Raw genomic sequence first — 26,166 nt, 5'->3', positions numbered from 1 at the left:
CATCTATTGAAAACACAACCAAAAGCACTTTGCTTTCAGCTCCATTTTTAAAATTAGCTTTTTCATTTAGTTCTTTCTTTTTTTTCAAAAACGTGTTCATTCTTGGATTTTGAGGGGTTCATTCCCTCCCTTCTGCCTCCAAACTGCAAAGTGACCTGTCTTGTCAAACTAATGATAGTGGAAGTGTTACTTTTTGGATAAGGGATACTGCTGTGTGTGCAGAGATTCATGCAAGCCTGTGTCCCAGAAGCCCCAGGAGACTGTCCCTCTATTCCTTGACAAAGGGATTCTGGGAGGGGAGGGGTAAGATCCCAAGAAAGTGAATCCACCTGAATCAGAGAAAATGAGGGTTAAAGGGACCTCAGGAGGTCACATCTAGCTTAACCTGTTCAAACTGGGTCAGCCCCAACTACATCATCCCAGCCAAAGTTTTGTCCAGCTGGGTTTTGGAAACCTTCAAGGATGGAGACTCCACCACCTCTCTGGGCAGCCAGTTCCAGTGCTTCACCACCCTCCTAATGAGAATGCTTTTCCTCATATCCAACTTCAACTTCCCTTGCTGCAACTTGAGCCCATTGTTCCTTATTCTGTCATCTACCCCCACTGAGAACAGTCATAGTTTCATAGTTTCATAGTTGGTAGGGTCGGAAGGGACCTGAGCAGATCAACATATCTGACCCCCTGCCATGGGCAGGAATGAATCTTGGGGTCAAACAACCCCAGCAAGGTGATCATCTGGCCTCCTTTTGAAGGAAGCTGATGAATATGTTTAACAGTGCGGGCCTGAGGACCGAGCACTGGGGGACCCCACTGCCCACATCCCTCCAGGTCGAAAATTACCTGTCCACCACCACTCTCTGGGTGCGGCCCTCCAGCCAATTTGCAACCCATCTGACTGTGTAGGCATCCACACCACAGTTGCCCAATTTTTTAATGAGAACAGGGTGAGAGACAGTGTCAAAGGCCTTCCTAAAATCTAGAAACACTACATCCACCGTGACACCTGCATCCAAGGATTTAATGAACCCATGTTGGTTGACCCTGAGCATAATTTCCCCTGCTGGTCCCTTGCAGATGTGCTCCTGGATAATTTTCTCAAAAAGCTTCCCCAGGACTGACATAAGACTAACGGGCCTATAGTTTCCTGGGTCCTCCCTCCTCCCTTTTTTGAAAATGGGAACCACATTGGCTCTTTTCCAGTCCTCTGTCACCTCACTAGAGCACCATGAGTTCTCATAAAGCTGTGCCAGGGGTCCTGCAATGACCTCTGCCAATTCCCTCAGCACCCTAGGGTGTAGATCATCTGGACCCACTGATTTGAACATGTCCAATCCCTCCAGAAGTTCCCTGACTGGGTCCTCACTGACCCTGGGCTTGGCTGTGCCTCTCTTGGGTCCATCTGGGATCCCAGTGGGGGTGGATGTCCCTGCTCAGAAAAATGGAGGCAAAGAATTTGTTAAAGAGGTCAGCTTTTTTGTCTGGTGTGACCACCAGATTTCCAAGCATGTCCTGCAGAGGCCCCATGTTACCCGGAACCTTCTTTTTACCCGCTATGTATTTAAAAAATGACTTCTTGTTATCTTTGATCTGGGTCACTAGTCTCAGTTCTGTCTCTGCCTTAGCCTTCCTAACAGCCCCCCTACAGTCTCGAGCAATGGAGGTATAATCCTCCTTGGTGATGCCCCCTCCCTTCCATTGGGTGTATGCCTCCTTTTTAGCTTGAAGACATTCCTGGATGCTTTTGGTGAGCCATGGGGGCTCTTGAACACTCTTGTCCCCTTTGATTCATGTTGGGACTGTCACGCTTTGTGCTCAGAGGATCGTCTTCTTAAGGAATGACCACTCGTCTTGGACACCTATTTTCCCTACTCTCTGAGACCGCAATGCCTCGCCGACTAATCTCCTTAACTCATTGAAATTCACCTTCCTGAAGTCCAGGGCTGCTGCCTTGCTGCAGGCTTTTGACACCCTGTTCTGGATGGTGAATTCCAGTAGGAGATGATCGCTATCACCCAGGGGATCGAGAACCCACAGTCCACTCACCAGGCCTGTGGCCAGGACCAGGTCCAGCAAGGCATTTCCCTTGGTGGGACTGTGCACCTCCTGGGTTAGGTGGAGGTCCTGTATCTCAGCTAGAAACCTACTTGAGCAGTCAGACCTGGCTGACTGCTCTTCCCAGCAGACGTCCGGGTAGTTTAGGTCACCCATGATAACCACGTCCCTTGACTTAACTGCTTCCGTGAGCTGACCTCAGAATTCCCGATCCAGCTCTTCCCCTTGGTTGGGTGATCTGTAGTAGACACCCACCATTAAGTCCCTTTCCCCCCAACCCTCTCGTATTGTAACCCAGAGTGCTTCAGTCTGCCCCTCCTCTGACCCAGTGCTGTTTGCTGAGGACATGTATTGCTCTTTGACGTAGAGCACCACACCCCCACCTTTCCTCCCTGTTCTATCCCTCCTGTACAGCCTAAACCCCTTGATGTTTAGCACCCAGTCATGTGTTGGATCCCACCAAGTTTCATTGAGCCCCACTATGTCCGGGTTTGTGTTAGCTAGCAGGAGGGCAAGTTCCTCCTGCTTGTTCCCCATACTACAACCAATAGTGTAGAGGCATTTAAGGCCTCCTGAAGGTGTATTCACTGCCCCCCTAATCCCAGAACTATCTGAGCCCCTGTCTCTTACCTAGGTATTTCTTGAGATGACTGAAAATTAAACAATGCTTACCCACACAGCTAAGAGCCATTATGCTATCTTGCATTCATATAGCTAGCTCCCTTTTTCTTTCAGTCCCCTCCTTAAAGTTAGCTTGCCAGAATGCCTACAACACATGCACTCCTGAGTGAGCAACTGTGGCCACTACTTGAAGTGCTCTGCTGCTGCTTCTGCACCAGCTGTTTTCTCTTAGATTGCTTATTTCCTGTCTTGGCTGGGCTGCTCTTGTGGGTGTCTCTTGGTTCAGTGTTCCATGGCTCCCTCCATCCTCATCTTCCCCTTCCCCCTGATTAGCCTAATTTAAAGCCCACCGAAGGAGATCAACCAACCTGAAAAAGAACACATTTACCTTTTGAAACAGGTGAAGCCCATCCCACCCGAGCATGTCTCTTGTCCTGAAGTATGGGTCATGGTCCAAAAAGCTGAAGCCCACCTCAAGACACCATTTGCCCCTCCTACTTGCTCGTCCTCCAGGTCTCCAGCTTCTTCACTTACGTCAGGGCTTTGGTTCCATCCCCCAGCAAACCTAGTTTAAAGCCCTCCTCACTAGGTTAGCAAGCCTGTCTATGAAGGCGCTCTTCCCTCTCTTTGTCAGGTGGACCCCATCTCTTCTCAGCAGTCCTCCTTCCTGGAAGAACATCCCATGGTGAAGGAAGCTAGATGAACTGTGGGCTATATGAACTTTCCACCATGCTGTGCAGTGCCAGAAGGATGGGCCAACTGCTATTTCTGTCCTGTTTGCTCCTGCTAACATAGCTGCATAGAGAAGGAGCGCGTGTTGCTATATTTGCTATATTCTAGTCTTAGGTCTGGTGATGACTCACAGCCCGACCATAAACAAGTCCCTTCTCCCCACTGAGAGAATGGTGCTTCCAGCTTCTCAGTCTCTCTGGGAGGAAAAACATGCACCTGATTACTGTTTGCAAAGTCTGGTCACCACAGATGGCAGAGACTGATAGATTGATTGTCTCCCAGGCAAAACTTTCTGATAAACTGGATCCATACATCCGGTGTCAAAAGAACAAGGACACGGGGGAATCAGACCAGGATGGAGATGCACGTCTCTGGCCTCTCATCAAGAAAGTGGAAGTGACAATCCCAAGACCTGATGTGATACCAGAAGGTGTCGTGTTTGTGGATATTCCAGGGACTGGAGATTTCAATGATAAACGGGACCAGATGTGGAAAGAGGTGACTTTTTGGCTGGGTTGTGTGTGGAAACCGATGAGCAGATGTTTGGCTGGGGAATGTTTATTATTCATATTCAAATCCTAATGGGACAAATGGGGGGGGGGGCGGGTGATACAGACGGCAGCACCATGTTGTTGCTTAGGGAAGCAGCTAGCAGAATGGCTGGAAGCCGTGTCCATAGTAGACGCCAAGGGTGTTCCCTAGACATCCACTCCTGTGCTGCTCCATTTGGATCCATTGCTGCTCCTGTGCTGCTAGGCAGGTGCAAAGGCCCATAGTGCCCTTCTCTGCCTGCAGAGAGACTGAGGCCTGGCCTCTCAAGTACAGACCCTGCAGTGATCACATGTGCCTCCATCCCCTCTGGGTGCTAGGCTACTGCAGTGCACTTTCCTGGAGCTCTCCCACACATCTGTTCCAGACCTCCAGCTCAGCCTTGGAGGACTTACATTGAGCAGAACTGTTAGGCATTTACTGGAACTGGACATGTCTGGCTCGCTGCTCAAAGACAGGGAGCTCTTCACTCCTGCTGATGGGATTGGGATGGAAGAGGCTCAGCATCTCTCACAGGGTTGGGTCTTGTCTCTTTCTTTACTTCTAAATATAATTCACTTACTCTTTCCTTAAAGAGCATTAACGCATGTTCCGTCATTTGGATTATCAACGGTATGGTCCGAATCCAGGGGGGGAAAGTCCAGGAAATGTTGCTGGCAGAAAGCATCAAGGCTTACCAAACCGGGAAGTGCAATGACATTACCCTGGTGGTCACAAAGTCTGATGCCCTGAATCTTGAGGAGTACAAGAGGTAACAGAATGACCCACCCTGTCTGGGTTGGGGTGCAGGGGGATAAAATGCCTTTCCTTTAAGATTTGTGATTTCCCTGCTTGCCTTTCACCTGCCACCCCTTTTTGTAGTTCATGTTCACTCATCAGATTCAAAAGCATCTAGTAAGTATTCAGTGACCACCACACACAAGAAAAGTCTCCATGTAAGCAGGTTGGAAATGTGGGTGGACACTGGTAGCAGGTATCTTAGCCAGGGAATATTGTTTTCCACAGAAAGTTTTGTCTTCAAGTCAACACAGAGAGCAGAGAAGGTTGCTGCTCACTGCATGTTACATGCTCAGTACTATTGCCCATAGGCCAGTGAAGGTTGAGGACCACTGCTCTGCTGCTTATGCTGAAAGACCCTGCTGTGTTAGACAATGATCTAGTAGGTTAAGTCAACCTGTCCATGTGGCTCAGACACCACAGAACAGGGCTGAAGAGTGGAGTAGGTGTCACTAATCTTTATAGACAAATCTCAATCTGTGCAGCATGGAAATGGCCAAGGTGATCACTGGCTATTTTTTAAAGAAAAAAAATTCATCTCATAAATACTCTTTACTTAGAGCACTCTTTAAAAAAATAAATATCTGTTGTGCACCATAGCATATTTCTAAGGCTAATGTATCAAAGCAGTTGCCCCCCAGGTCTTCACCAGTTCATTTGGACACGCACATTCAGAGCAAGACTCTTGTTCCAAAACTAGCATGTGAGCTGGAGGGACAATCTCCATTAATCCTTGGCAGGACAGGGTCTGTGTCATACATGCTTGAGCTGTCCTGCGCCCATTGCTTAGCGGGCAGTAGGAGCATTTATTTTCTCCATTGCTACAATGAGCACCTAGTGACAGTCCCAGGTCCAGATCATGTTTTTCATCAGTTATACATCATGGAGAAAGGTGGGCCTCACTGCTCAGAAGAGGACTTGTGACTAGAACATGCAGGGAAAGGAGAATCAGAGGGTTTGATCATACAGCTGCCTTCCCTTCTGCTCCATCTACATGCCTGAGAGGGGGAGTGAAATAGGCAGGATGAGGAAGAAGCAGCAAAGGAAGTGTTGAAATGTTTGTCCATAACTGGCAGGACACAGAACTGAATCAGAGGGACATGTTTCAGAGCCCCTGGGAACCTAGATGTATCCCATGATATAACAGCAGAAGGCTTGTCATTTAAAGACTTCATTGGCAGGTTCCTCTGTCATCTGGTCAGTTGCTCAGGCTGTGTACTATCACCCAAGGGTGGCATTTGCACTTTTGGCCTCTGTTCTGTGGCTTGGGGGAAACTGTATCCCCCCTCCCTCTGTGAATAACTGCATGAGCTACCTTAGCCTGAAAGGAAGAAGCATACTATTCTGTATCTGTTCTCTCTTGGATCCCCTCTACCTTCCTCTGAAGCAGGCAGAACTCAGGCCTAGGCAGGCTATGACTTTCACTGATTGCCCTGTCTCTTAGGACAGGTGAACCATTTGCCCCCTCTGAACTGTGTGTTGTCATCCTTCCCACCCCCCTGCTCTCATTTAATTTGAAGGGCATGGCTTTTGGGCTAGGGACAGACATTACACATAAGCCAGTTTAAATGATCAGAAACTGGTTTCAGTCTATAACAGAACAGATGTTCAGTGCACATAAACCAGTTTGAAAATGACTGAAACTGGTTTGAGATAAACCTGGTTGAATGTAGTATCATATTTAACTGATTTGTCCCAGACCCTATTCTGGTTTAAATTAAATCAGGGTCCCCCAGCATCCTGGCATGCTCTCTGGGCTAGGTGGGGCTCTCTGCTCCAGAGAGCTGGGATGGCCCCTCCCCTTTGCTCCATAGCCACAACTCTGGTAGAGACTGCACGTACAGCAGGGTCTGCCTGGCTTCCTCCTGCTCCCTCTCTCTCCCTCACCACTCCCTGCTCAAGCAGGGGTTCCCTCTCCCCTCTTCCTTACACAGACACTTCCCAGCATTAGCTAGCAGACCACATGCTGGCTATGGTGTGTGCTGTGGCAGACAGGACAAAGGCAAACAGCACAGTGTTGTCTTAGGGCTTCTTGGAGCTAATCAACAGGTAGCTGGTAATGTTCCTTCATTCCTTCCTTGGAAAAAGTTGTTAAAAAAGACCTTGAACTAATGGACTGATAAACACTGAGTTAGGGGTGATAAACACTGTGTTATCAACTCCCTGCTGGGCTGCTCAGGAGGGAAGAGGAGAACCCCACCTTAATCAAAGCATCCTGCTGCCCCCCCTCAGCTCAGCATTGTGGAAAGGAAGGGAGGCTGTTAGATCCCCAACTCCATGTGGCGCCCAATGACTAGGGAGACGATGATCCAATTGCTCTGAGAGCAAACACTAGCACACATTGCTAGCAACAATGTTATTCAAAATGGAAACAGCTTTGGGCAAAGCTCCAACAAACTGGGTGGCTGCCACAAACATTAGTTCTTTTCACATTTATACACCTTGGTTCATACTCATTAACATTTACTCCACCTTTGTCTCTTCTTTGTTCCACCTATATTCCCTCCTATCTCAAGCGTTGCCTCTGTTTACTGTTTGTTTCATTAGCATGGAATTACCTATGTATTTCACTTATTTGCATGTCTTTTTGCTATGACTGCATATCTAAGACCTTGACCCCACTTCTTTCGGTCATTTGGGCACACTTGACCAAAACCTGGAAGCTTCTGGAGGCTTCTTTACCAATCACCATTCACCTTTTTGCATATGTTTATCTTGGATTCTGTTACCAGTTACGTGTTGTTTTTCACATTCTAGTCTGTTTTTCAGTCCCAGACTGTATCATCTCCACATTGCTAAGACTTCACCTCATTCACAGTACACAGACTTACTTGAAAATGGTTGACACAGTTAAGATAGTTACTTAGCATAAGCAAATGGATGGCTTAGCATAAGCATTCATAAGCAAAATTCGCTTTACCTGCTAACGATACATAATGAGCTATATATCTTATAAAACTACTTTATTGTTAAGAAAATGCTTGCCTAAGCATCTTGTAATGTGACTTTTATCATACCATTCTGCCTTGTGGTTAGCAGCTTTGTTGGGCCACAGGTTACAGCCTTTTTGTTCAGCTGCAAATCCAATGCTCTCCCTAACAACTACTGTCACCCTAACAAGGGCTTCTCTAGCACCCCCCAACTTCTAGCCTGAGCTACTGCATTTATGTGCCTGAATTTCTGGAATGAAAAGGGAATGTCTATCCACCTCCAAATCAGTTCAAGTATTGCAGGTTAGACTAACCTGCAAAGATTGAATAAATTCAGGCTTAAGCTTTTTTAATGTCTATCCCTAGCCCTGACTTTTGTTGAACCTACTTACCTGTGTCATTTTTATTTTATCTCTTTAGGGAAAGACAAGTGAAAGATGTGAGTATGGGCAGACTTTGTTTTCAGAATATGCAAAAGCATTAAAAATGAAAAATTTCTGGTCACTGGTTGGTGGTTCAAGATAGGCAAGTAACAACATAAATGAAGGGTCCACTGGAACATGTTTTTATATTTCACAGAGCAATGTCTTTTCACTAAAGAAGACTATTTTAGAGGCTGAGTAACTTAGAGCACCATTTTGATCTTAGAAATTTCATGTTAAATTATGCATACAAGGATCATGTAGCCGAATCTACTATTTTAGGCAAGAAATGTTTAAGAAGTGAATGGCACACATGGAAAACACATCAGAAATTTAAGTTGTGCCCTTCTAACCATAGACATCAGATAGGACCCGAGGGACAGGTGGATGGGGCCAAAGAAGAAATCAGGTACTGGTTAGGAGGTGGTGTGTTTTGTGTAGAGTTTAGACCAGGGAAAGACTCCTGGAGTGTGGGTAGTAGGCCTGTGTGAAGTGGCTAGTATTCATGTCGGATTCAGATTTGGCCAATTTGGGGAACAGTGATTCAATTTAGTGATTCGAATCACTGTCCTCGATTCAGCTGCTGCCAAATTAGCCAAATCTCCAAATCACACATGCCCGATCCCCTGCCTGCTCTCCCAGTCCCTCCTGCTCTCCCAGCTTCTGGATCTTTGGAAAAAAAAGCCCCCACTCACTGGCTTCTGCCAGGTGAGGGGAGCGATTCCTGCTGCCCCTCACTACCCCAGGCCATGTAGGGGACTCTGCCACAAGTGATCTGACCCCTGCCCACTCTCCCAGCCCCACCCCCAATGGTTGCCCCACCCACACCAGCTCCTGGCCCTTAAAAAAAAAAAGAAGAAGCCCCCACTCACCAGCTCCTGCCAGGCAGGGGGAGAGATCCCCATTGACCCATGCTGCACAGGGGACTCTGCCATGAGCCCCCAGAAGCCCTGAAGCCACTTCAGCAGCTGGTGAGTCAGGGCTTTTTTTTTTTTAAGGGTTGGGACCCAGGGCAGGTGGGGCAAACACTGCAGGGGGGCTGGGAGAGTGGGTGGAGGTTAGAGGTCTCATGGCAGGGCCCCCCATGCAGCAGGGGGCAGTGGGAGGCAGTGGGAATCTCCCCTCTGCCCAGCAGCAACTGGTGAGTGGGGGCTTTTTTTAAACAACCAGGGGCTGAGGCCAGTCAGGGCAGGCATGGGGGGAGGGGGTTGGGAGAGTGGGAGGGGGTTGGAGGGCACTCGGGGGGCTGGGGAAGCAGGTAGGGGATGGGGCCTGGTGGAGGTTCCACCATGGTCCCTTCCCCCCTCCTCTACCCCCCCTCCTCTGCCCCTACGTACCAGCATGGAATCCAGGCCCAGCTCCCTGCTGCAGCCAGTGAGGACTGCCCAAATCACTGAAGCTCCCTGAATCTTTTCCAAATTGATTGAGAGAGCTTCAAATTGATTCAGACCTTTTAATTAGTCTCCTGATTCAATTCGGATTCAGAGATTCGGCCACTGAATCAGGCCAAATCCCCTTCAAATCAAATCAGCACCCAAAGCTTCGCACAACCCTAGTAGATAGTTCTTGCTCACACATAGTTTCATAGTTTCATAGCAGCTAGGGTCAGCAGGGACCTGAACAGATTATCTAGCCTGACCCCCTGCCACAGGCAGGAATGAATGCTGGGTTCACAAGACCCCAGACAGATGATTGTCCAACCTCCTCTTGAATTTGCCCAAGGTAGGGGCGAGGACCACTTCCCTGGGAAGTTGGTTCCAGATTTTGGCCACCCAAACTGTAAAATATTGCCTTCTGATCTCCAACCTAAACCTGTTCTCCATCAGCTTATGACCATTGTTCCTCATCACCCCAGGTGGTGCTGGGTTGAAAAGGGCTCTACCTACTTCCTGTTGATCTCCCCTGAGGAGTTTGTAGGCAGCCACCGGGTCCCCCATCAGCCTCCTCTTGCTGAGGCTGAACAGGTTCAGGTCCTTCAGTCTCTCCTTGTAGGGCCTGTCCTGCTGCCATCTCACCAAGTGGGTGGCCCTCCTCTGAACCCTCTCCATGCTGGCCACATCCCTTTTGAAGTGCGGCGCCCAGTACTGGACGCAGTACTCCAACTGTGACCTGACCAAAGTCACGTAGAGGGGGAAGATCACCTCCTTGGAACTGCTTGAGATGCACCTTTGGATGCATGACAAGGTATGGCTGGCCTTGCTGGCTGTGGTCTGGCATTGGCAGCTCATGTTCATCTTGGCATCAATAATGACTCCAAGATCCCTTTCCATCTCTGTGCTTTCAAGAAGGGAACTCCCCAGCCTGTATGTATGCTGTGGATTCCTTCTCCCCAGGTGCAGCACCCTGAATTTGTCTACGTTGAACCCTATCCTAGTCTCATCTGCCCACTTTTGTAGGCTGTCTAAATCTAGTTGCATTTTAATTTAAATGCAAATCTTTAGCCTGTGTTAAGTAGGAAGCTAGACTAGATGATCCTCTCCAGCCTTAGAATCAATGACTTTGTGAATATGGTCTGGCAGTTTTGGGCAATATGTAAAATAACTTGCATTGCTTCTCTAATGTAGAAATCTTTAGGCAGTGAACATGATGCTGTCTTGGAGAGAAATGAAAGTGTGAAACTGGAACGGAGAAAGGAAATCATGAGAAAGCTGCAGGTAAGCACATAGTGTTGCATTGGTGATTTGTAACTCTTTAACAAATTTGAGTGCCATTAGTACCATGACATTTAGTGCTGCCGTGGTCCCACTGCTTTACCTGTGGCAGCTTTGGGTGAGATGTCTTGTGTTGTGTCAGGGATGATTTTATAAAGAGTTTAGAGATTATGAGTTTCTCTGGGCTGATTTAGACACAGCCGATCCTGTCTCAGGTAGGAATTGGACTAGATGTGGCCTCTGGAGCTCCCTTCCAGCCCCACTTCTTTATGATTTCTATGATTATTGCTCTAAAGTAGGACTGTCCAGCTGGTGGTGGCACCTGGGATGGCTTCACCTGGGATGCTCTGATGTAGAGTGCACCCTCCTTTCCCCAGCTTGTTCTTCCTGCTCCCACCCCAGAGAGCAGGCAATGCAGCCTATGGCTCCAGGGGAGCCTGTGACTTATCCCAGTGAGGAAGCTAATGTGAGGGTTGCCTGTGTGAACACAGTTCAGGTTGGTGTGTGTTTCAGGTGAAGGGGGAAGGGGAAGAAGCTGGCCTACACATGGTGCAGATGGGAGAGGTGGAGGTTCAGCCTAATGGCTCTTAACTTACACTAGTGTGACACCCAGGTTTATGACAAGCAGTCACTTAGGAGTTGGATAGAGCTGCTCTAAAGGAAGCAGAGATGGTAAAACCAGAGCTTTCCTCTAATCTACAGTCTAAAGGCCTGCGTGTTTGGAGCTGGCCAACCTTCCTCGTCCTCCCTCAATCATAAGCAAGAACTGCTAGAACTAAAGTCAAATCTTGATTCAGTGTTTGCTCATGGAAGAGTGGACAACCTGAATCAAATCAATCCATAAGAGCAAAGTAGGAGTTGAGGCTGTACTGAGAGTTTAAATGCAATGCAGCTGACCAGCAAACCTAGCTTCCTGTACATACAATGGGTCCCTAACAACTAATCCAGTAACAGATAAGCCGAAAAGGAAGGAAGCAGAGATTTGCTAGGTTGCTCTTCATTGCAAGAGTTGCAGATGAGAAGGCTCTTTGGGTGAAAACAGACATTGCCTTTCCTTGCCTTGTGTTGCCATAAAAATTTGCCAGAATCCACACGGCCTCATGGCTCTGGTCAAAACATGGGTTGGCACATAATGGGTCCCAGCATATCAGGCCCCTGCCCAGTGTAGGACTAGGGTTGCAATGTGTTTCACACAATAAGGCAGATCACCTGTGGATGGACACATCCTACCACAGCTAATCTGCTTCTGTTTGGCAACCTCTGTTTTTACCCTTCAATCAACAAAGCTGAGAACAGTGATGGAATGGGGGCAACTAGATGAACAGTGGAAGGGGAGAACAGACAAAAACTAGCAGTGCGGTTTGGTACTGGGCCATTAGCGGGGATGGCTGAGAGTGAGTACACTAATGCCTGTTGCAACAGTACGTGAACTGCTGTGGGATTGTGCAATGACAGTAGGATTTTTCGGAGGCTGCTTCAAATAGTCCACTTCATCATTGCCCATTCGGCTTGTGTTTGTCCTTTAGAAAGAGCTGCCAAGTGATTCAGAGATTCTGGGCAAGGCGGATCTAGTTTACACAGTCAGTGCCCGAGAATACTGGCAAGAGAAGAAGCTCACTAAGGAAGATACAGGTAACATCCAGTCTTTCCCCATTACCATAGTGGTTAAACTGTGAGTGTTTCTTTGACTGGGGCACTATAATACTTGCTGTGCTGATTTTGATAGTGATGAAAACTTTAAAGGGGCAGAAGGTTCATTCAGAGAAGCATCTGAAACGTATTGATGTCAGAGGTTTATATTTGCTGTCAAGTGCTTGTTTTAGCAATGTAGTGGGAGGCCACAACCAAAATCAGAGCTGTGTTGTGCTGGGCAATGTACGTGGTCATAGTTAGGCCTCTGGAAGACATGACACACTGAAGATGTGACTAACGTGTTGCACAAAATTACCTCAGTCCTCAAACTAAAGATCTTGGCTAAAGAATCAGACAAACCAAGACCACACCTACAATGGCAGGAAATTGTTTAGGTGAATTATGATCTCATGCTGCAGAGAAAGGCAAATCCCTCAAAGACCCTTGCCAGTCAGACCAGGGAGAAAACTCCTTCACAATCCTGGAGCCCAGACCATAGGCAGAGGAAGAAAAAATATTTTTGAGGAGGGGTTGAGCGTGTGCGCATGCAGAGATGACCTGAGCAGGGTGTGGGGCCCAAGGCAAATCAGCCCATGCGGGGCCCTACCCCTACTCCAATCCCAGACCCGAAGAAGCTTCCACCACTGGAATTTGGTGGTGGCATGGGGGGAAGGGTCACCCTGATTTGCCTCCCCCTCTAGGGACGGCCATGTTCTCATGCATGCACGCTCACATGCCCCCCAACTTGGGAAAATCTGTGGGGGGAAGGCAAAGGGCCCTGGTGTGGGGGGTGAGTGCTGTTGCCTAGTGCCACACCAGCCCTGGCTGCCTCCAGGCCCCAGCAGCCCCAGGCCCGGCTGCACTGGCCCTGGCTGCCTCCACACCCTGACTGCACACTGCCAAGGGTGGGCCCAGAGCCGGGGGCTGGAGCAGGGCCAGCCTCAGCTGCACCACCAGGTTGAAGGGGTCCTCGCCTCTGTGTCTCCCTGCTCCTGCTGCTTCAAAAGCAGTGGGCACTGCCATGTGCGCCATGTACACTGGGTGGGCCATGCAACAAGGCAAATGGCACCACACCACATCACTTTCAAAGGAGCAGAGGTGAGGTGTGGAGGCAGGGAGTACAGCACATCTCACAGCTGCAGCCCGCTCTTGCCTTGGGCAAAGATAGGGGAGCCATGTGCTCCCCATCCCCGCCTTTGCTTCCTAGTGCCATGCATCTGGAGGAGCTGCTGGACTCCAATTGTACCACAACCGTGCCCAGCTGGGTCCCGATCCACCACGAACTCCCCCTCCCCTTCCTTGGCTCCCCACAGTGTCTGCAGTGGCGGGAGCCATCAGGCTCTGACCCAGCCCAGCCGGGGCTCCATTCACGATGAATGGGGCCCTGGCCAGGCTGGGTCATGGGACAATCCCCACAGTGCAGCAGGGAGCAGGGCAGGGACAAGGATTCACTCTGCCCCTACCCCACTCTTTCCTGCACTGTGGGGGTCTTGATCTGCCCTCACTCCCGTCCAAGCCCAGGGTGATAAAGAAGATTTAAAAAACCTTACCTGTCTGCATGTGGCTTGGCTGGCTATGAGTTCGCAGGGTATCTGAATGTACCTGCTTCTCCCCCGCCTGCTGCAGCAGACCATGGCCAGGCTGCCCTAAGGCTATGCCTGCTGCTGTCCTGCATTTGGATGGGGGGGGGGGCTTAGCCCCCACTTCCACCCCCTATGGACTAAACTGAACTTGAGAATGTGGGCAGCCCACACCAGTCTGTGTACCAACTCAGAAAACTGCCCCACCCCATTTGCTATCCCATCTCCAGCCATCAGTCTCTGATGCTTTAGAGGAAAGAGGACGAAGATGAAAGAATTCAAATTATGCATCATCAAAATAATTATTTCCTGCCTCATACAGGTGTTTGGTTAGAGCCCTAAGGTCTAGGATTTGATTCTAATTGATATTTTTATGTGGAGCTGTGAGTACTAGGGGTCTGTTCAAGACCCAGAAAGGAATGGGGCAGACTCAATCTAGGGATTCTAAGGTGAGAAAGGACTTCCCACAAGCAGGGCTCTGTACTTCATACACAGGCTGACTATTTTGCTCATGAACTAAAGCAAAGCATGTCTTGTAGATGGATATCCAAGCTCACCTCTAAGACTCAAAACAGGGAAGAGTCCAGCAGGTGTTTTACAACTGCCAATTGTTATTTTGTGGCATTTTGCAAATGGAAGCTGAGATGCTGATGCGATCAGATCCAAACGTGCCTATATCAGTTGTACTGTAATCTAGTCCTGCGTTAACCTACATCACATTTCGCAGGAGGAATGGCCCCGTCATGTTTCTAAGTTCACCTGTCTCTGCTATTTCAGAGATCCCCAAGCTGAGAGACAGCATCAGGAAGCTCTACCTAAAGGAGAGGAAAAAGCTGCTAATGAATTATGTGACAGAGGCATATGTCATTCTCTCACTGGCCCAAAACTTCAGATCTACAGAAAACCTGAAGGTACAACCCAGCCATCTTTAACTACTGTGATTGTTGTTGCCAGGAACACAGATATTCCCATGCCTTCTTAATATAGCAGTCTGTCTGCAAACTACCTTCTTCCCCTTGCTTCTTTGCTTCTTGGAATCAGTAGCCAGCTCCATGCAGTGATCAAGTCCAAATCTTTTGAAAGATTTAGGATCATAGGAAAGTTGGAATGGAAGGGACCTCATAAGGTCACATCCAGTCCAACCCCCTGTTAAGGCAGGGTCATCCATGACTAAACCATCATAGACAAGTATCTATCCAAACTGCTCTTGAAAACTGCCCAAGGTGCAGATTCTACAAGTTCTCAAGGTAGCCTGTAACAATGCTTGACAATCCTCAGAGTTGTAAAGTTCCTCCTAATCTTCAAACTAAATTTCCCCACTGAAGCTTGAGACCATTGCTCCTAGTTCTGCCTCCATCCTCTCCATAATTGCCCTCTGGGGATTTGGAGCATGTTATGAAATACCCCATCAGGCTTCTCTTCTCCAGACTAAATAACCCTAGCTCTTTCAGCCTTTCTTCATAAGTTGTACCTCCCAGGCCCCTCCCATGACCCCAATCATTTTTGTTGTTCTGTGATGGACTCTTTCCAAATACTCCACATGCTTCTCAAAGTGTGGGGCCCAAAACTGGACCCAGGACACAGGACTCCAGGTGAGGCCTTGCCAGTGCTGAATAGAAGAGAAGAATCACTTATTTTGATTTGTAAGCAGCTCCCGGTTAATGCAACCCAGGGTCCTGTTGACCTTTTCAGCAACAAGAGCACATTCTGGGCTCTTTTTGAGCTCCTGGTCCACTGTAACCCCTAGGGCCTTCTCTACAGGACTACAGTCTAGATGGTCATTCCCCAAGCTGTATTTGTGCCAGCAATTATTACATCTCAAGTGCAGTATTTTGCACTTGTCCTTGTTGACTGTCATCTCATTGATTGAGGACCATTCCTCCAAATTGTCCAGATCATTCTGGATTCTAGACCTGCCTTCAAGGGTCTCTGCAATTCCGTCAAAGTTGGTGTTGTCTACACATTTGCTAACCATCCACTTGATCCCAACATCCGAATCATTAATTGAGATTTTGAACAATACTGGACCTGGGGAGAAACCCTTGTGCAACCCTTCTTGATGCCTCCTCACAACTAGATGTTGAGTCATTAAGGACTACTTGTTAAGCATGATGATCGATCCTGTTACATACCCACCTGACAGTACTTTAATCTAGTCTGTATTTCCTTATCTTGTTAATGAGAATACTGTGGTAGACAGTGTCAAAGGCCTTGCTAAAGTCAAGCCATATCACTTCCCTTGATCTTCTACGTAGCCTGTCACCTTACCATAGAAGGAAATCAGGTTGGTCAGGCATGACTGGCTCTTGGTGAATCCAGGCTGGCTGTTCCTGATCTCTTTGTTCTCCACTAGGGCAGTGGTTTTCAACCTGTGATGCACGGACCTCTGGGAGGTCCACCTACAATGTCTAGGGGGTCCACAAAGATGACTGTGATCAAACAAAAGTATGTGAATATGCACGCATACAAGTCCATGTGTTCTGCCCCTGCATTTGAAATTTTCAAAGGATCTGCACCTCCATTCAATTTTTTTTAGGGGCTGCAAATGAAAAAATATTGAAAATCACTGCTCTAGGGGCTTCACAATAGATTCCTTGAGGACCTTATTCATGATTTTTCTGGGTATAGAGGTCAGACTGAATGGTTTGTAATTCTCTGGATCCTCCTTCTTCCCTTTCTTAATGATGGGCACTGTATTTTCCCTTTTCCAGTCATCCAGCAGGACCTCACCTAACCTCCATCAGTTTTCAAACAGAATAGCCAGTGGTTCCAAAATTACCTCAGCTGATTCCTTCAGTACTCTGGGGTGTATCTCCTCTAGTCCTGCCAATTTTGAATATATTTAGCTTCTTTAAGTAATGTGTAACTGGTTCTTCTGCTACTCTAGACTGTTTGTTGTCTTCCTTATATCTGCTGCCAACTGCACTCATCAGATGGCAGCTTCCCCAATTTGTGAAAACAGAAATAGAAAATTCCAGTATGGAAATTAAATATTTCAGCCTTCTCTGCATCATCTGTGGGTAGATTGCCTGCTGCATTCCTTAATGGAGTTATGGTTTCTCTACTCTTCCTCTTATTCACGTAGAATCTTTTTATTGTCTTTGATGTCCCTTTCCAGCTGTATTTCAAATTTTGCCTCAGTCTTCCTCTTTTTCTCCCTACATGCCCCTGTAATCCTATTGTACTCTTCCCTAGTACTATGGCCAAGTTTCCACTTTTTTATAGGATTTCTTTTTGAGTTTCAGTCCCTTGCAGAGATCACGGTTAAGCCAAGCTGGTTTCTGGTTGCAGTTCTCATTCTTTCATCACATCAGGATAGCTTGCTCCTGAGCCCTTAAGCGAGCCTCTTTAAAGTACAGCCAGCAGTCCTGGACTCCTTTTTCCCTTGGTTTGATGTTCTGAAGTCCAGTATCCTTTTTCTGCAGCTCTTCTTCCTCCCCTGCCTCAGGATATTGAACTTTGTCATTTCACAGTCATTCATTAGAAGGAAAGACAACTACTCACTTGTGTATCACAGACCCCTATGTTTTTGATACTGAAAGACCAGCATTGAATTCTGCCCCCAGAACAAGCCTGGTGACTGGTAGAAATCTCTGCACGCTTTCTACACTGTCGCTTGCTCTGTGGGCAGCCCCTGTGAAATGGCATTCATTTGAGGAATCCATCATTTCCTCTAGGACACATGCACCTACATTTTTCCAAGACCATGATTTGATTGGTCATTTCCACCCTCTCTGGTGACATCACACCCAAGCACTCACTCCCAGTGGAGCACTGTTGGAAATGCATCACTGGGGGAGAAAAGGAGGATAGGTACCACTTAACGAGTGGGTTTAAACCCCTCTTTCAGCAACCTGATATTTTTTAGAGGCTTCCATGAGGGAGCTGAACCAACCTGGGCCTGGATCACACTCCTAGAGGAAAGAAATCCTAGAATCTGTTTGTTGCCACCAGCACCGGCACCAGATGCTGAATCCAGTGTTTCTCTGCCATTCCAGAACTGGAGATTTCAGCACAACACCCTGGAAACCTTTGTGATGAAGGAGATTAATGAATTGGAGAAGGAGGTTGAGACATGTTTTGCTCAGATAGAAGAACCCCTTAGTGATGGTGTAGTGATGGCAAAAACATCACACCAGAACATTATCGATGGGATCCTAAAAGTGAGTAACATACTCTTGACTTTCCTCGGCATCCTCTAGCCAGAAGATCCCACCAGTGTCCATTCCTATACATTGTTAATTGATAATTAAAGTTTTAAAAAAGCTTGGAAATCCATGAGGAAACTTTAGGTAAATACTTAGGATGTGGACTCACAAACTCATAAACTGATATAGAGTACAATCAAATTGGGTGGTGTTGTAAAGTTTTACTGTGGAAACAGCTAACAGATGCACAGGCAGCATCCAGTTACATTGGGCTGGTGCATTCACACAAGGCAGTGATTGTACTGTGTCACTTCCAGGCAGTGGGGTGACCAGTTCACCTTGGGCACAGTGGGAGAGAAACAGCTGGGAAGTCTGGAAGTCTTGGGCCTGTATTTCCAGTGATCACAAGCCAGCAGGAATTTAAAGCCAAGGGTGCCAGTGCTCCTGGGAGAACCTAGGAGTACTGCGTGCAATTCTGGGTGCCGCAATTCAAGAGGGATGCGGATAACCTGGAGAGGGTCCAGAGAAGGGCCATTCGTATGGTTAAGGGCCTGCAGACCAAGCCCTACGAGGAGAGACTAGAGCACCTGGACCTTTTCAGCCTCCGCAAGAGAAGGTTGAGAGGCAACCTTGTGGCTGCCTTTAAGTTCATCACGGGGGCACAGAAGGGAATTGGTGAAGTTTTATTCACCAAGGCACCCCCGGGGGTTACAAGAAACAATGGCCACAAGCTAGCAGAGAGCAGATTTAGATTGGACATTAGGAAGAACTTCTTCACAGTTTGAGTGGCCAGGGTCTGGAACGGGCTCCCAAGGGAGGTGGTGCTCTCCCCTACCCTGGGGGTCTTCAAGAGGAGGTTAGATGAGTATCTAGCTGGGGTCATCTAGACCCAGCACTCTTTCCTGCTTATGCAGGGGGTCGGACTCGATGATCTATTGAGGTCCCTTCCGACCCTAACATCTATGAATCTATGAATCTAGGCTTTTGAAAAGGGGGTGCAGATTGTGTGGTACATCATCACTTATAACACACATAACATCTTTTTTCCAGGTAAAAAAAAAAAGAACTAGAAGCTGTAGTAGTATGCTAGGGGCCTAAAGGTATATTATTGATATGGAGTGAAGCAGAATATAACTTTATAGCAAATATAACTTTATTGGAATATGCATTCATTTGCTACGTCATCCAATATGCATTCGAAACACAGCAAACTTGGCAAAAATAATCAAATATACTGTGTATTTAATCCTGTGGTCATTAGAATGAAATATCCATATCTTTCAAATTGATAAAACAAAATCACCTTAACAGTGCATCCAGTGCTTCACTGGAAGTGATTTCCAGCTCAGTGTTTCTAGGTCCAGGAGAAAAAGCATGGGCTTTTAGAAGGGAGTGGTACAGATGGGAAATTTCAGAACTGGGATGATAAAGGCCACAATTTGTGAGACCTGGGAAGTGCTGGACTCATGCCGTCAAAACATGAGTGTCACTATGAGCAAGAAGCAAGTGACAATAAGAACTAATTGGCCACAGTCACTGGGCAGATGCGTGGTCGAGGGGAAAAAATGGTACCTTAATTCCTTCTTGCCCGATTATAATATAGCAGGGCACTTTTGTTTCCTGTGACTCAATGTGCCCCTATTCACCGCACTGCTAATTTGGAATACAGCAGGGTTTTTTTACCATGGGAGATCCCAGAAAAAAGCATTGTAGAGAATGTGGCAGCAGTGTGCACCATCAGAAACAGAGCCTGGCTAGCCAGAGCCATGCTTTGGCTGCTAGCCAGGCTCTGAGTGATTACCTTGGCCCAACTTCTGGCCTGGGAGGCCCCCAGGACCCTAGATAAGGCTTCTGGGCCCAACAGAGATGGTGACCCTAGCCTTTCTTACCCCATGGGGGGCAATTTGAAATGTGCCAGAGTGCGTGTGGAGGGGCATACGTGGGACAAATAGCAGCACAAATATGTGCCAGTATTTGTCCTGTGGGAAAGGCATGTCCCTGCACATGTGCACTTGACAGGACATGCCCATTAGGCACACACAGAATTTATATTAGTCATACAATCGGCCCCCTGAATGCAGTCTATAGCCATGCCAAGACACACATGCATGGCTGCAGAGTGTTTTAAAAGTGGCTGCTTGCATGACAAATTAACCCTCATCAAATGAGGGATCAGATAAAAGTGCTCTACTTTGGGTCAGTCTGTTGTATGATCAGGGCTGGGCTGATGTAGCCCAGCCCCACCCCCGGTGCTATCTGCAGGAAGGGAAGGGGAAAGAGGGGATGGGGAGCAGCTACAGGCTGGGTTTTACTCAGCCTGTGCTGGACTGGGGGGCAGGTGTATTGAAGACCCTCCCCCAGCCCTTCTCCCTCCATCTCAGGCTAGGCAAACCCTAGCTTACACTTGGCTCCCCCTCCCTACATGCATGCAGCACCAGAACTGGGGGGGGGGGGAGTGGGGGGAGCTAGGGAAAGAGGCTACAGGTGGACTACTCAGGCTTGAGTGCTTCCAAAGTAGAGCTTGATCACTCCCCCCCCTCCCAGAACCAACTGGTGAATGTCTGTTGGGTCAGGGGAGGATTCTAACACATGGTGCTTCCTGCAAAGTGCCATGATTTAGAGAAGGGTCCTGAATGTTTGTCAGTACCAGTTATTTGCCAATACATTCTTTGCCAGCATAGAGTAAATATTCATTCAACCCCATTAATTCATTCAGGGTAAATATCCCACATATTTGGTCAGGTTATACTCAATGAAGGCAGCCCATTATCTGTTGAGGGCTATTTTCAGCTGGTTTAAAGAAATTTAAGTTTGTAATAAAGGTTCATTTGTTTTTATCTTAAGTAGCATTCTTAGGAGGAGCCAAAAAGACTGAGTAAGGCTTAAAAAGAGCCATGGAGAAAAGGCTTTCTCATGCTCCATAACAACCCTCCCCCCACCACCCCATGGGGCTTGGATCAACCTCCTTGGGTGGGCAAAGGCATAGTTAATGAGTAAGGCTGCTGGAATCCAGACCCATCTCGCTCCTTTACTTTCATCAGTAAAGGGCCACATTCTGCTGTTATGCTTCAGTAGGTAGAATCAGGACAAAGAGGTGGGACAATGTTCTCCCCAGTCAGACTTTTTTCACAGTACAAGTAAAGAAGCAGGCTCTGCAATATGCATTGGGAGCTGGTGATTTTCTTTCAGAGCACAGAAGTGGGGGAAAGAGACACTGCATGCCTTCCCTTTGCACATTGCTCAGGGGTTGGAGGGGAGACTTGATTCTAGTTTCCTTTTCTGCCTGAAGGTCTTCAAACTCATATTTCCCACCTCTCAAAAGAGTGTGGTAGATTCTTGTGGAGCAAGATGGGTTGAGGGGGCACATCCTGCTACTCCTATTAAAGCTGTTCCATGTTGCATAAACAGAATGAAAGATTTATTGGGACAGAGAGTTGAGGAGGAGGAGGGAGAGTGATCATGACTCTGCAGCTAAAATTGTTTCCATTCAAAGCACTGTTTATGCATTTTTTATGAAGCAGTTATTAGAGAAAATACCAAGAAAATCTTTGGGGCAATGCTCAGAAACTCAGGCACAGTGGAGCTTCAACCTTTGATGGGAGTTTCTGGGTGCCATGTAATGTAATGTCATTCTTTTTCTTCCCCGTTCCCCACTCCATTGTCTTCCTAATTCCTACCACACCCACTTCATGATGGTCATGTTTCCAATGATGTAGCGAACCCGGGGAAGACAAGGTTATCACCAGACCCTGAAAGCCTTGTGCCTGAAGAATGGCATGTATGCATCCCGGACTGACACTCGCCTAGATATCAACAATGGCCTGGCTCAACCCATCTATGAAAAAATCAATGCAATATTTGGAACCATCTTCAGGTGAGAGAGACCCTGCTCTGCTCTGATGGCAGAGAGCCTGACTTGTAATTGAGGCTCTACCCTGTGCTCATTAGCCCTCAGCTCCCTGACTTACAGACTTAGGTCAGTCCTGTGGGATCCCTGTCACCTCCCCAACCCCATTACAATGGGATGAACATGATCACTATAGAGGACAGTCTAATAAATAATTAGGAAAGAATATAAGAACATTGCTTAGGCATGCAAGGATGAAATCAGGAAGGCCAAAGTGCATTTGGTGTAGCAGCTAGCAAGGAATGTAAAGGGTAACAAGAAGGGTTTCTATAAGCATGTTGGTAGCAAGGTGAGGATCAGGCAAAGTGTGGGTTCCTTACTGAATGGGGGAGGCAGCCTTGTGATAGAGTATACAGAAAAGGCTGAAGTGCTCAATGCCTTTTCTTCTTCGGTCTTCACAGGCAAGGTCAGCTCCCAGGCTACTGCAGCAGCCAGCAGAGTTTGGGGAGGAAGTGAGCAGCCAACAGTGGAGAAAGAACAGGTTAGGGACTACATAGAAAAGCTGGACATGTACAAGTTCATGGGGCCAAAGGGTCCTTATGAGGTGGGCGGGGGGGGGGGTGTTGGCTGATGCGATTGCGGAGCCAGTGGCCATCATCTTTGAAAACTCATGGTGATCAGGAGAGGTCCCAGATGACTGGAGAAGGGCAAACATAGTGCCTATAGTTAAGAAAGGGAAAAAGAAGGATCCAGGAAACTACAGACCAGTCAGCCTCACTTAAAACATAAGAAAATAACAGCCTGCAAAAATAATGGAGCAGATCCTCAAGGAATCCATTTCTAAGCACTTGCAGGAGAAGGAAGTGTATAGGAACCATCAGCATGGATTCACCAGTGGCAAGTCATGCCTGACCAATTTGATTGCCTTCTGTGATGAGGTGACTGGCTCTGTGGATATGGGCAGACCAGTGTATGTCATGTAACTTCATTTTAACAAGGCTTATGATATGGTCTCCCACAACATCCTCCCAGGCAAGCTAAGGAAGTACAGGCTTGATAAATAGACAGTAAGGTGGATAAAAACTGGCTGGAGCATCAGGCTTAGAGGGTAGTTATCAATGGCTCAATGTCTACTTGGAAGCCAGTATCAAGTGGAGTGCCCCAGGGATCGGTCCTGGGGCCGGTTTTGTTCAATGTCTTTATCAATGACCTGGAAGATGGCATAATGTGGACCCTCAGCAAGTCTGCAGATGACATGAAGCTGGGGAGAGTAGTAGATACGCTGGAGGGTAGGGCTAGGATACAGATTGACCTAGACAAATTGGAGGATTGAACAAAAAGAAATCTCATGAGGTTCAACAGGGAGAAGGGCAAAGTCCTGCACTTAGGACAGAAAAATCCCATGCACTGGGACAGGCTGGGGGTGACGGGCTGGGCAGCAACTCTGCAGAAAAGGACCTGGGGATGACAGTGGACAAAAAGCTGAACAGGAGCCAGCAGTGTGCCCTTGTTGCCAAGAAGGCTAATGGCATCCTGGGCTGCATTGGTAGGAGTGTTGCCAGTAGATCGAGGGAAGGTATTCTTCCCCTCTATTAACCCCCACAACAGAAAGGATATGGACACATTGGAGAGAGTCCAGCAGAGGGCAACACAAATGGTTGGATGGCTGGGGGACATGACTCATAAGGAGAGGCTGAAGGAACTGGTCTTATTTAGTTAAGAGAAGAGGAGACTGATAGAGGATTTAATAGCAACCATTGGTGGACTGACAGTGTGGGGGGAGGGAGCTATAGCCCCTGGGTGCCAGCCTGGGGGCAGGGGTGGCTGGCCAGGCCCTTCAGAGTTCTTATTGCATGGGTGGTGGCTGCATTTGTTGTTTAATCTGCCTGCCCATCCCACGGGTTAGGTGTTTGCTTACCTGTCTTGACTGGAGATGACAGAACGAGGAGAAATGGGTTCAAGTTGCAGCATAAGAAGTTTAGGTTAGGTATTAGGAAGATTTTTCTCACAAGGAGGGTAGTAAAGTTTGTCCAAGTTTGCAGATGACACAAAGCTATGGGGAGATGTGGACACGCCGGAGGGCAGGGAACAGCTGCAAGCAGACCTGGACAGGTTGGACAAGTGGGCAGAAAACAACAGGATGCAGTTCAACAAGGAGAAATGCAAAGTGCTGCACCTAGGGAGGAAAAATGTCCAGCACACCTACAGCCTAGGGAATGACCTGCTGGGTGGCACAGAGGTGGAAAGGGATCTTGGAGTCCTAGTGGACTCCAAGATGAACATGAGCCGGCAGTGTGACGAAGCCATCAGAAAAGCCAATGGCACTTTATCGAGCGTCAGCAGATGCATGACGAATAGGTCCAAGGAGGTGATACTTCCCCTCTATCGGGCGCTGGTCAGACCGCAGTTGGAGTACTGCGTGCAATTCTGGGCGCCACACTTCAAGAAGGATGAGGATAAGCTGGAGAGGGTCCAGAGAAGGGCCACTCGTATGGTCAAGGGCCTGCAGACCAAGCCCTACGAGGAGAGACTAGAGAAACTGGATCTTTTCAGCCTCCGCAAGAGAAGGTTGAGAGGCGACCTTGTGGCTGCCTATAAGTTCATCACGGGGGCACAGAAGGGAAATGGTGAGTGTTTATTCACCAAGGCGCCCCCGGGGGTTACAAGAAACAATGGCCACAAGCTAGCAGAGAGCAGATTTAGACTGGACATTAGGAAGAACTTCTTCACAGTTCGAGTGGCCAAGGTGTGGAACGGGCTCCCAAGGGAGGTGGTGCTCTCCCCTACCCTGGGGGTCTTCAAGAGGAGGTTAGATGAGTATCTAGCTGGGGTCATCTAGACCCAGCACTCTTTCCTGCTTATGCAGGGGGTCGGACTTGATGATCTATTGAGGTCCCTTCTGACCCTAACATCTATAAATCTATGAATCTATGAATCTAAAGCACTGGAACAGGTTCTCCAGAGAGGTGGTGGAATCTGCATCCTTGGAGGTTTTCAAAACCTGGTTAGACAAAGCCTTGGCTGGGATGACATAGTTGAGGCTGGTCCTGCTTTGAGCAGGGTGTTGGACAAGTTGTGACCTCTTGAGGTCCCTTCAACCCTCATTTTCTATGGTTATGTGATTCTAGATAGTCTTTGCCCTGATTTTCCTCTTTATGGTGGTTCTTCACCATTTGTCAAGGATTATTTCTTTCATTATGTGGCCAGAGGAACCCTATTGTACTGCAACTAGTTCAGGATATAACAACAAAGACAGGTCCCATGCAGAGGTCGTAGTCTGGGTGTGTCAGAGGATGGGAAAGGTTGACAAAACAGACTAATTGAGAAGTATAGGGAGATGAGTAGCAAAATGGACAAGGTTTGGCAGAAAAGCAGGAGTTCCCATTTTGCCTGTTGCCTATCCCCTTCCTAGAATGGAACAATCTGTAAGGATCACAAAGGGATTTAACAAAGAAGGTGGTTACAGCTCAATGAATTTTATAGCAACTTAGATTTCAGCACTGTGCACCCAACTGCATGTGTGTGGAGGATCTGGAGCATTGTGTTGCTTCTCTTTAATTTCTCTGTAACTAAGTCACTTTCAGAGTGAGGAAATGGTGACCAGCCCAAAAGCCAGTGACCACTTGGGTTTTCAATGGCTTCAGACAAGAAAAGGAAATCTTTAAATCTCTTGGACAAATCCTGGGTCCTGAAGATGGCACAGGCAATAGAGATGCTTTTCCTGCTGACTTGCTGTTATAGATTCATAGATTTATAGACATAGGGTCAGAAGGGATCTTGTAGATCTTCAAGCCCAACCCACTGCCCTGAATAGGAGAGAAAAAAACTGGGCTCAAATGATCCCAGCCAGGTAATTATCAAGCCTCCTCTTAAAGACCCCAAAGTAGGAGCCAGCACCACTTCCCTTGGAAGCTGGTTCCAGACCCTAGCTGCCCTGACTGTGAAGTAGTGTCTTCTAATGTCCAGCCTGAACCTACTCTCTAACAATTTAAGCTGTTCTTCCTTGTTACTCCAGGAGGTGCTCAGGGAAACAAGGTCTCTCCTATTCCCCACTAGTTCCCCCTGGTAAGTTTGTAGATGGCCACCAGATCCCCTCAGCCTTCTTTTGTGAAAGCTGAACAGGTTCAGGTCCCGTAGCCTCTCCTCATAAGATCTGCCTTGCTGTTCCTGGATCATGTGAGTGGTCCTCCTTTGGACCCTTTCAATGATGCCACATCCCTCCTGA

At 47.7% G+C, this 26,166-nt stretch overlaps 1 protein-coding gene across 1 annotated transcript in view; it reads left to right on the top strand.

Moving 5' to 3' along the window:
- Positions 1-26,166, top strand: part of LOC102560190 (nuclear GTPase SLIP-GC) — a 53,890-nt gene that overhangs the window by 16,831 nt on the left and 10,893 nt on the right. The window contains exons 7-14 of the mRNA XM_014601692.3: positions 3,688-3,903; positions 4,530-4,705; positions 8,082-8,100; positions 10,648-10,737; positions 12,261-12,366; positions 14,724-14,857; positions 17,945-18,109; positions 21,811-21,968. Coding sequence (XP_014457178.2) covers positions 3,688-3,903; positions 4,530-4,705; positions 8,082-8,100; positions 10,648-10,737; positions 12,261-12,366; positions 14,724-14,857; positions 17,945-18,109; positions 21,811-21,968 — 1,064 coding nt within the window. The remainder of the gene's footprint in view (positions 1-3,687; positions 3,904-4,529; positions 4,706-8,081; positions 8,101-10,647; positions 10,738-12,260; positions 12,367-14,723; positions 14,858-17,944; positions 18,110-21,810; positions 21,969-26,166) is intronic.

Source organism: Alligator mississippiensis, chromosome 1, assembly GCF_030867095.1.
Source record: "Alligator mississippiensis isolate rAllMis1 chromosome 1, rAllMis1, whole genome shotgun sequence".
NCBI lineage: Eukaryota > Metazoa > Chordata > Crocodylia > Alligatoridae > Alligator > Alligator mississippiensis.
The sequence above is the reverse complement of the archived record's forward strand: the minus strand, read 5'-3'. Positions and strand labels throughout refer to the sequence as shown.